At 37.7% G+C, this 11,804-nt stretch overlaps 1 protein-coding gene across 1 annotated transcript; it reads right to left on the bottom strand.

The window, feature by feature from the left end:
- Window positions 1–7,421: 7,421 nt before the first annotated feature.
- On the bottom strand, window positions 7,422–8,608 carry LOC132986543 (olfactory receptor 6N2-like). Its single transcript, XM_061052995.1, has one exon. The coding sequence runs from the start codon at window positions 8,558–8,560 to the stop codon at window positions 7,613–7,615; it is 948 nt and encodes a 315-aa protein (XP_060908978.1). The 5' UTR covers window positions 8,561–8,608; the 3' UTR covers window positions 7,422–7,612.
- Between the last annotated feature and the right edge of the window lie 3,196 nt (window positions 8,609–11,804).

Consider the following 11,804-nt stretch of genomic DNA (forward strand, 5'->3'; position numbering starts at 1 on the left):
CCTCTAAACCAAATTGCCTTCCTGCTTTGAAAAAAAGTCAGTATTTTGGTTCTTATACCTCTTACCGCAATTTTGAATAATCAGCAACCTCCCAAAGAAATCTGCTGTTCAACCTCAAGTGTAATCTGTATTTTACACGTGAGTTTGAGCATGATTAAAACACACATATGAACCACATCTGAGGTGCTCAAAATCTTTTATGTACTCTTGGTAGACGTCATCACATCAATTAGCCTATGGAGAGTTTAGGAAACTTTTCAAGTTTCTGTTATGGTGTGAGATTGACCATTTGATTGACTGCTACAATTTTTGAGTGCTTTATCAACAACAAAATCATCTCTACATTAACTGCTTCATTTGGAAGTCATGGGGTATGCTTTGAAGCACTGTTGTGTTGCATTTAATGCAGTAAGCACTTTTGCGTTTGCAAAATGTGTTGCATTTAATTTAGCAAAATAGCTGCAATATTAAACTTGATCTTCATACATTCATATCTTTGCAGCAAGCCAGAGCAAAGCCTCTGTGCTATTTGCAGTGAAAATGAGACTGAAACAGATGAGTGTGCATTATTTTGGGCCCAACATAAAAAGGGTGTATTTTAATTGGCTTTTAATCTGAAAACACCGAGGTTGCAATGGATCATACCTCATAAAATAACAAGAATTTATGTCACAGATCAGAATGCTTTTCGGAACAGCCAAAAACAAAAAAATATATGTTTATAGTGCAAATTTTCTAAGCCTCTGCTAGCCATGACTGTCTGCATTTTACATACTAGAAGAAGTCACACAAACTTCAATCCCTTTTTTGAAAGTGCTTTTATAAAGTCTTAATGAATTAGTCAGTAAACTAAAAATCTATATCAACACTGTATGTTACCACTAAGAAGGAACCTCTGGTGTGGAAAAATTAAGTCATGAGGAAGTGCAAAGAAATTTAGTTTTTGAGTCTCCACTTGAGGCTGGCTCCAAAATCCCATGAACTCCCATTAACACCCATATTCAAATTACCATTTTCACAGCACCATAAAATGTGTTCAGCCTGGTACAAAAAACTGTTTTATTTCCGGCTGTGGGTCAGTGGTAGAGTTGATCGTCCCTCGACTGGAAGGTCAGGGGTTCGATCCCCAGCATCTGCTGTCACATGTCTGATGTGTTCTGTGTTCTGTGTTCCATTGGTTTAATTAAAATATAAGAAACTACAAGTCTAAAGTTATTGTATCAAGAAAATGAAACGTTCTGCTAGCAGCCTGTTGAAACAAAGCAACAGAGTCTCGCCTCTGACAAGGTCAATATATCCAATCAGTTTAGGAGTTTGGGGTGACCAAATAGATTTCAAGCATGGCTTATTCCAACTATGGCCATCCCTGCATGAGCCCTGCCAACTAAGTCCATTACCATTACAATCTCAAAACAGATTAATACCTGTGTGTGTGTGTGTGTTGTGTGTGTGTGTGTGTGTGTGTGTGTGTGTGTGTGTGTGTGTTGTGTGTGTGTGTGTGTGTGTGTGTGTGTGCGTGTGTGTGTTGTGTGTGTGTGTGTGTGTATGTGTGTGTGTGTGTGTGTGTGTGTGTGTGTGTGTGTGTGTGTGTGTGTGTGTGTGCGCGCGCACTGGCTGCTCCTGCAGGTGAGGTAGACAAAACAACAAACTTCAATCTGTAAGTGTACAGCTACAGACTACAGCAGAGTAAGTATTGATAAACTATTACTTTTTGTCACACACAACCACACGGCAAGAGTGAATGGAAAATAACATTTGATACAAAGTGACCATAAACACTAGAATATCAATGCTTTTCTTAGTAAAATTCCACAGAGAACTAGCAAACAATATTAAAATGAGCACTGGAATGTTTTTATGTTCATCACAGTTCCTTTTTTCGCAGTAAATCATTTCATACCATGATGATCGTCATTGATCTGCAAATCACTAAGCTGCTTCCATTAGGTTTGTTTCATACAGATCACAGATCATGTGAAAAGCAGACCTTGGAATTTGCTTATAGGGCTTATTACCTGGCCTGCTGACACCAGTTTCAATTTCTTCTTTTGAAAGTTAATCTTTTGGTTTACTAGTTTTGTTGATAAGATTGCTATGATGTGTTCACTTATTTGATGTGTGTTTTCGAGTTAAATGAAAAAGGGGTGCATGGGTGTAAAATTTGGAACCAGGTTATCTAGGTCCCTTTTCAGACTGTGCCACAGTGGAAAGTATGGTCGTCAATCAATTGGAAAGTCAGGGTTTAATCCCCAGCTCCTGCAGCCACATGCTGAAGAGTCCTTTGCAAGACACTCGACCCCAAATTGCTCACACTGCTGCATCAGCGGCGTTCAAATGTGTAAGAATGGATTAGTTAATACTGATGGACACAGTGTGTGAATGTGGTGTGAATGTGTGTCCTGCAGTGTAAAAGTGCTTTGAATAGTCAGAAGACCAAAAAAACATGATACAAGCTCAAATTCATTTATCATTTACAGATACATATAGTCGATGTTTGTAATGATCTGCAATGCATTTATGTATTGCGCCATGCATACTAGCCGGTATTCCAGTTGGCTCCATGAGTGGTGTAATTTGTACAGAAGGCATTTTTGTGTATCAATCTGAAGTTTATTTGAATAAGATAGGACTTAATTCATTTAAATTTATGTTTTTCTTCTTTCTTTTTCAGCTGAGTGAGAAGATGTACAGACTACAAAGTCTGTTTGTGTGAATTAGTCCTCACTCCAGGGTGTTGTTGTTCTATTAATTGCTCTCAGAGGAGCATGGAGTTAATGACCTGTTGACCACCTCTACCATAGGAATTGCATGTACTCTTATGTAATGATTACAAACAACTTCTACCATATCCCCTCTCAGAAATGGCTTATAGAAGATAAGCTCTTAAACAGCGTTTTGTTTCAGGGTACTGATTAATAAAGGCAACACTGAGAGACTGAAAAATATGCCTGAATCTGAATAACTATATAGATATACAAATTGTCAAAGCATCCCATGAGACCCAGTACAATGACCACCGAGTCATAATTAGCTGGCTGTAGCAAAGCCTATTCCCTGAGGTCAATTACAGCAGCCTTTCATCAGCATTAAAAATATGCAAGTCAGTCTGGAGAGGGTTAATTGCATCACTCGGATTTCATCATGTGAATTTGAAGCTTATATGCATTTGTACCTCAATAGTACAATGCACACATGTAGAAAAAATACATTGCAAAAAAACTATGACCTTTTTAATCTATGCTTAAAAAGTAAAAATAAAAAGCAGTAAGAAACACAATTACTGAAAAACATTTATAAAGAAAACATATATTTATTGCAAAAGATCTGATAAGTAAGTAAGTGTGGGTAATACTATGTTCTTTGTGCTGCCTATCTGTCTTTCAGTTGCCCTAATATGTTAGGTTTAAGGCCTAAGTATACTGTAGTTGGATTGGATCAAACTGTTGGGTGTTCCCTTATTGTAAACTTAATAAAAATCCATATCATTTCCTTTATCTTCATTTAAAAGAGAAAAGCAAGAGTTCAAGCTCAGTCCCAATCTTTTTTAAATCATGCGTTCTCTTGGTATGATAATGACACAGGATTTGTCCCAAGCCTCCAAATGAGCATAACTCTGAAGGATGACATCCCAGTGCAGCATTCCTACCCTTCAATCCCCAAACCACTCTACAAAGAAGTCAATGAGTATATCCAGGACTTATAGGCAAAGAACTGGATAGTACAATCAAACAACTCTATTCTGCTCCATTGGTTTGTGGTAGAGTGGCAGCTATTTTTAATTCCTCTCTCTAATAAACCCTCGACCGAAGCTGAGTTATACCTCTTTTCAAATCCTTGTTCTTTTTCACATCCAATCTCATGATTTGCTTCTTAACTCAGACAAGGCTGAAGTTATTGTGCTTGGCCCTAAAAACCTCAGGTAGACTTTTTCTAATCATATAACTGTCCTTGATGGCATCAGCTTGGCATCTAGCACCACTCTTAAGAATCTAGGAGTTCTATTTGATGGAGATATGTCTTTCAACTCCCACATAAAACAACTTTCAAGGACAGTCTATTTTTTTACCTTGGAAATATATCTAAATTCAGGCATATCCTGTCATCCAGGCATTTGTTACCTACAGTAAGTCTCTAAAGGCTCTTCAACTGGTCTGACATGCTGCAGCTGGTGGACTGATTAGAACTAGGAAAATGGACCACCTCCTGTATTGACTTTTCTGCACTGGCTCACTATAAAATCTAGAATCAAATTTAAAATCCTTCCTCTCACTTACAAAGCTCTTAGGGTGGTTTCACATTAGGAACCCAGACCCAGGCCCAGATCCAAGTACACTTGTCCCCAAAGTCTGGTTCATTTGATCAGTGTGAACACAAACATACCGTACTTGGGTACCATGCCCGAGTCCGCTCAAAGAGGCGGTCTCGGGCACGTTTCATGTGCACTCAACTAAACGCAACCATGCTCAAACAAGGAAGTGGACCGCTCTATGAAGCAATTCTAAACGGATCCTGTTGCTTCAAAAACCTTTTTCCTGTATCTCCCTCACTCCCCCTTTCCAAGCCCAACTCCGTTCAGCAGATGGCTGTTCAACATTGATCTGGTTTTGCTCAAGGTTTCTGCCTCTTAAAGGAAGTTTTTACTTGCCATTGTAACTTTCTTAAATGTAGCTTTGTGCTCATGTTGGATTAATGTTGGGTCTTTGTAGATAATATAATGATTAGTAAGGCATTGTACCTGCTCTTTTGTAAAATAATATAACAATGAGTAAGGTCTATTACCCGTTCTTTTGTAGTGTCTTGAGATGACTTTATGAATTGGCGCTGTACAAATCAGGATTGATTGAACAATCAATCAATTAATCAATCAGTTTTTGTTTGTATAGCACCACTTCATAACAAATGTTGTCTCAAGACACTTTACAAAAAGCAGGTAAAATACCTTACTCACTGTAAGGAGACACTTCAATGGATATGCAGAGAAGTGGGCCTCGAGGATTAAAGAAGCTTACAGACTTGCCTCTGAGAACAGCCAGCAGTCAAGTTCTGGTGGGAAAAAATAAAATGATCATGTATGGATGATCAGAACAGGAGCACTGACCTGAGGAGAATGTAAAAGAATATGTGACACAGCAAGAGGGAAGACCAGTGGCCCCTCAGACAATCACTGACCAGCTTTTTGGTCAGGCCAGTCAGTCAGTCACAACTAGAGAGGTCCTCTTGTACAAGAAAGCCAGCCCAGATGCTACCGTATGAGTGGTTAGGCCAACTTTGTAACACATGTATGTATGTACCAGCATCAAAGCAAATTCTGGGAAATGAAAACATGCAATATATGACTTTCTACCCCACTGCAAAGCCACCTTTACACCAAATCAAATCCTTTCTTAAACCCCATGTACTGATTGACATACACACATATACTCAGATATACACACACATAAACACACCTTTTGCTTACCTTTGGGTATTTGTGTTCCTGAAATGGTCCTGAAGAGGTCAAAGAGCTTGAAATGTCTAGAGCCATTCCTATTTTTCAGGGAGCATGTGACCCACACAAAGGTGTTTTCACATTTTATGTATATATTTGTTATGTTTTCTTTTATGTATGATATAATTACTGTAAATAAAGAACATTGTCATGAGATCCATATTGGCCAATGAATGCTTGTTTTGAAGAACACAAAGTTTCAATTTAAAATAAATTGCACATCTCAGTTTCTCCAGCAGGAGGCAGTGTGGCGCTGTTTCTCCCATGGACTCTATGCAGGCAGACTCTCGCTGTTTCCTCATTCCCCTGAGTAAAGCTGCACTGGACAGAAGCACTGTTGCCTGTCTGATGTTTTCTCCTGTTCACGCAGGAGTGTGAGCTTGAAAACACGTCTAAATGCATAAGAAAATCATTTAATACTAAAAACATTGCTGAATTGGTCTGGAAAGGTGGCCCTCATGGTTTTGTGAAAACAGTGACTTAGCTTACTTCAAAATAATAGTCTGGTTTGTTTCTTGCTCTAGTTCGTTTGGTGCAGGATTAAATATTGTGTCATGTTCTAAAATGTAATATTATTATATCACAGTGTGATCTCTGTGCAATAACTGTTGTGTTTTAACTCCCTATATTTTAATTTTTAGAGTATTTATTACATTCTTTTTACAAATGTTTACAGGTATGAGTATGTGGGTTTGGGTGAGATTTGCTTGGATTGTGTTTGTGTATGTGTGCTGGTGTATGTGTACATATTTTATATTTTTATTTTATATGCTGCAAATATGATTACTTCAACGAAGTTTGTATAACATGCAATGAAAATAAAGATATATCTTATCTATCTATCTAAACATTTTGAATAATATAAGTTCATTAAGAGGTGACAGTCAGCAAATAAGGGAACAGAAAACTTTTAATTTCTTTTGAATTTCTTACCTCAGGTATTTTTGAACTTAAGGTAAACTGAGTTTGAAGGCTAAATGAAGATTTGATTATGCCGTTTTACACTGTGTGCATTCTGAAGTATGGTAATGGTAATCAGTGTAAATATATATTGTTTATTGGTGAATTTGTGGATTCTGTATGAAACAAAATGCTGTAATCCAGAGAACACAATACAGAAAGTCATAAAAATATATTTATTTTAAATCTTGACAAGTAAATTCCGCTGAGCGAAGCTGCACTGGACAAAAGCACTGTTGCCTAGGGTTGTTCTGTTATGGCAAATATCTTAATCTTGATTATTGTGATTGATATTGACATGACAATTACTGATTGGTTCTACAACATCTGAATCGCATGCTATACTTTAACTTAAACCTTCCTAACATTTTAACATTCTGAACACTTGGACAAACAAGATATAAAAAAAAATATGTTTTTAAAAAAAGTGAATAAATACAAAATAATAACATGATAATAAATAAATACAAATAAATTAACTCGGTTTTACACTCACTGATTTTCAGGTAGTCGTGATGTACTCTTGCGGCCAACCTATAACAAACATTTTGAAACATTTACAACACGTAACAAAATCTATGAACAAAACAAGTGCAATGCCTGACTTATATTTTTTGTTCACACAGAAACCTTATAAGTTGACCAACTTCAGCCTTAGACTTGTCACACAGCAAATAACTAGATACCAAACTAAATCAAAATATATGTGGTAAAAAAAAATGTCAAAGGCATTGACACCGTTAATATTTACTTTATTATATTTTTTTATAAGGAGTGTTATAGAAAGCAGATTGATTAAAGTTTTGTAAGATAAGATTTTTGACACACAGTTACAAACAACTTTATCTTTGAATATATTATCGAAACAAGGTATTCACCCTTTGGATCAACCATTCATAAAATATGATCTGACATGAAGCCATGTAAATGTTACATTTTAAGCTTTAGAGAAGGTGTTCAGAGATATAAAATATTTTTGATTTCCCGATTCAGAATACCTCCAAGCATTAAACTATGTACATCACATTTTGACATTAGTGTCATAGCATTCTGATGTATGAATAATAAAGTATAAAAGATGGTTTTAGAAACAGTTTACTTACTTTTTACTTTGACCACATACAAGTACAGTATTTATGTCTAGACATGCACCAATTTACTATATCACATCTTAAGCCTAAATTTACAATTTTGACTTGCCATCATATACAAAGTTGTCATCCTACATCGAATTTTAGTAAGGATTAGTCCATAAATGATGGGGTTGATAATAGGAGGTATCATGAGAAACTGTATAGCCATAAAGTTCCTTACACTTTGGGGCACAGATGCTGATCCAAGTCTAGTGTAGATAACGTCAAAGAGTAAAGCAGCTGTAACGTTAAACAAACACAATAAGTGTGGCACACATGTTTGTAGAAACTTTTTCCTGCCCTCTTTGGACTTCAAAGCTGCTTTTACCAAATTAACATATGTACACACAATGAACAGAACATGAGCACAATAAAAGACAATAATAATCAATCCCACTATGTTGTTTGTTGTTGTGGTACTACAAGCAAGTTTAACAATTGACCAGTTCTCACAATATAGTTTCTGTATGCGGGAGCCACATAATTTAAGTCTGGATGTAAAACTTAAAACTATCACCTCACAAAGGATAGGAACAATCCAGGACACACTAATGAGGATAGCAAGTCTTTGCACAGACATTATCAAGTGATACTCTAGTGGTCGACATATAGCCACATATCTGTCATAAGCCATAAGAGCTAAAATAGAGAAATCAATTGTTGCATAGGTGTATATCACAAAGACTTGCAAAAAACATCCAAAATATGATATTTCATGAACATCAGACAGCAAATCATGTGTAAATTTAGGATAAAAGCCTGCAGTACCATACAGTCCATTGACACACAGGTTACACAGAAAAATGTACATAGGTTCATGTAGGTTTTGATCCAAGACTATGGTCAAAATCAGAGCCACATTTACCACCAGAATTGCACCATAACATAGCGAAGTGAGAGAGAAAAGTAATCCTCTATAGTTGGTTGTGGCACTGAAGCCAGTAAGTGTAAAAATAACAATGCTGGATGTATTAGTCATGTTTTGCTAATTCTTCATAAGAAAAGTGTGAAAATGTTAAATACTAAGAACGGATAGATGCAGTGAAAAGGTTAACATGTTCATTGTAAGATAGAAGTATGTCCCATTTATGTAGCCCAGTGTAGGTTGGCTAATGTGTTTGCGTTGCATATAACTCAGTTGGGGATTTATATCTGACAAAGACTCCCTTTCCACAACAGCAGTTGCATCACAGCTGAGTAAATCAAGGAAAAAAATCAGTGTACCCTGGTATAATGGTAGAAATCTTCTGTATTGAAACAACAGATTTCAGTGATGTATACATTAGATGAACAACAGATATTAATAAGTACAATAATCAAGAGAAAAGGCTTTATAAGATTCTTGGAATATAACACATCTCATTATAATGTTAACATGGTTTTATGAATTAAGGCCTACTACATATGCTTGGATACCCCTTAAGTCAAAGAGTTGATCAATCAATCAATCTATCAACCAATCAATTTTTATCTGTATACACTACAAAAAAAGCAGGTCTAGCCCTCACTCTTCATTATATTATTCACAAAGATCCAAGAGCCCATGAGCACAGCACTTGGCAACATTTAGCAAAGTAGCAGTGGCAAGGAAAACTGAAAGAAACCTCAAGCAGAAACAGACTCATGTTGAAGTGCCATCTGCCGCAAATGTGTGTGGTCGAGAGGGGAAAGAGAAATTGACTTTGTGATGTGCATTGCATATCACTCATGTGAGTTATATTTTCAACAATAGATACCTGTCCATGACAAAGTTGCATATAGCTTTAGTCTTGTCTTGCTCTGCTTCTCTTGACAATCTGTGAATCCTAAGGTAAGTCCAGTTTAAACTTAAAATGTCAGGGTGAAGGTTGTATCTATGGTTGGAAGATATTTTTCCACCTTTTCAGTGAGATATATCAATCCTTGATTTAAACAAAATACTTAGAGAATGATCCCATATAAAATTGTAATATTTTGGCAGGTCTTTCCATAAGTGCCGGCTGTTGGCCTAACAGCCAAAAGCTGCTTTTTTTTTTACCAGTGGATTTGATTAAATCCATAAGAACATGTCAAAATGCAGGTCTCTGTACATGTAACAATGCATCTCCACATTGTATATTTACTACTTTTTCTAAATTAAATAGATTGATGTTTTTCTTACTAATTAAATCCCTTTTCTGTTAATTAAAATAGCCCTCAACTTCAAATTTAAAATCAAAGTAACTACCTTTAGCTTCATTTAGGTTTGAGGTTTTCTGCCATTTATTAAGGAAGGTAAAGACTTTTGTCTAATGCGGAAGAAATTAAAGAAGAAATTAAAATGTTTACATCCTGGTACGAAAAACTTAATTGGTCTGATTGGCTCATGCCTCGATTGGCACACACTGTACGCGGGTGAATTTTTTGATAATTCACACGTTTAGATTTTTTGAAGGATAACTGTTACTCACAACAATGTGCATAGTTGACCTGATGTAATGGTGTGTCAAGAAGCTTAAAACTCGCCTCAGCCGCAGCTCTTAGCCTCTCGTTAGGTTGTTAGGTAGCTTTTCCAGCATGGCAACAGCCATCAACAGGCTTCCAAAGCCTCCTGCAGTAACAGATGGGTGATAACACTCAGGCTTTGTCCATTTATCTGTGATATACGTGTCTTAAAATTGTCGACTCTCTCACCTACTGTCCCCTAAAAAGCTCTCCTCATTATAAAACACGATGCTATGTTATCGCATCCATAACTTATGTTAGCTAGCGAGCGTTTAACACCTGAATGAAGGGAATCTATTAAATGTGGCTGGTGCTAAAGAATGCATAACTTTTTATTTTACACATTTACACAATTTAATGGGTTGATGCTCTACAAAAAACTTCAGCAACGCGCTGTTCCCTGTTGCTTCCTTTTCTGTGTCTGTGCAGACCTGCTGGTTCAATCATGACTTTTGGATTAAGCCAGCTGTAGAGAGATGGAGGGGGTGGTATTTTAAGGTATGCAGTATGGCAGTGATCATCAACTGGCGACCCACACCCCCCACAGCTCCCCATCCCCAATCACTGGTGGCAATTCAAAAAACCCTCTCTCCTCAATAACCCACCCGAATATACTTGCTGAGGACCTTAACAAATTATATGGACGTTTTGACACCATAGACAAAACACAGGAGTGCGAGGAACTTCTTAGAGACATTCCTCTGCAAGAGACAACTGCACCCTTTTCAGTGTTGGATGTACAGTGTCAGCTAAGGTGCTGTAAACCAGGAAAAGCTGCTGGGCCGGATGGGATCCAAGCACGGATGCTAAGGGACTGTGCCATGGAGCTCGATCCTGTCTTTCACTCCCTATTCTTGGAATCCTTCAGAACAGCCACAGTACCGTCATTATGGAAGACATCAACCATCATTCCGGTCCCTAAGAATCCCCGCCCCTCAGAGCTCAATCATTTCCGACCTGTTGCACTCACCTCAATCATCGTGAAATGCCTGGAGAAACTGGTTTTAAGTTCCATCCTTCCAGCTGTCAGATCCGGCTGGACCCCTACCAGTTTGCCTACCGGTCCAGGAGGGGGACTGAGGACGCTGTGGCAGGCCTTCTTCACTCCATCCTCCAGCACCTTGAACCTCCACGCAATTTCATTCGGATCCTGTTCGACTTCAGTTCTGTCTTTAACACCATACAGATGACAGATGATCAGGAAACTCCACCAGCTTAATGTCCCACCACTTCTCATCTACTTGGTTTACAGCTTTCTCACCAACAGATCACAAGCCGTCAGAGTTGGTTCCGCGAAATCTTCCTGTACACACTCTATACCAACCACTGCACCAGCCCCTTACCAGTTACCACATACTTCAAATACTCGGACGATACAGCCATAGTTACACTTCTTAATGACAGTAACTCAGTTAAGGACTTCCAGCACACCATATCTAACTTCACACAGTGGTGCACAGACAACTATCTCCCAACTGAACGTCACAAAAACAAAAGAAATGGTCATCACTAACCCTGGTTCCCCACATACAGTCCATAACCAAACATACATTAACAAAGAAACTGTCGAAATGGTCAACTCCTTCAAATATCTTGGGCTCATTCTGGACAATAAACTCAGCTTTGATCAACACACCACTGACAGTCATAAACGCTACCAGCAAAAACAGCCACACACCTCACCTCCTATTACTTCTGTATAAAAGCATCATCCAACCCATCCTCCTCTACTGCTCACCCTGTTTCTTTAACATGCTCAC

This window comes from Labrus mixtus, chromosome 13, assembly GCF_963584025.1.
Source record: "Labrus mixtus chromosome 13, fLabMix1.1, whole genome shotgun sequence".
In the NCBI taxonomy this organism is placed as follows: Eukaryota; Metazoa; Chordata; class Actinopteri; order Labriformes; family Labridae; genus Labrus; species Labrus mixtus.

Coding starts and splice junctions, on each gene's coding strand:
- LOC132986543 (XM_061052995.1), bottom strand. CDS start 8,560: ATGACTAATACATCCAGCATTGTTATTTTTACACTTACTGGCTTCAGT.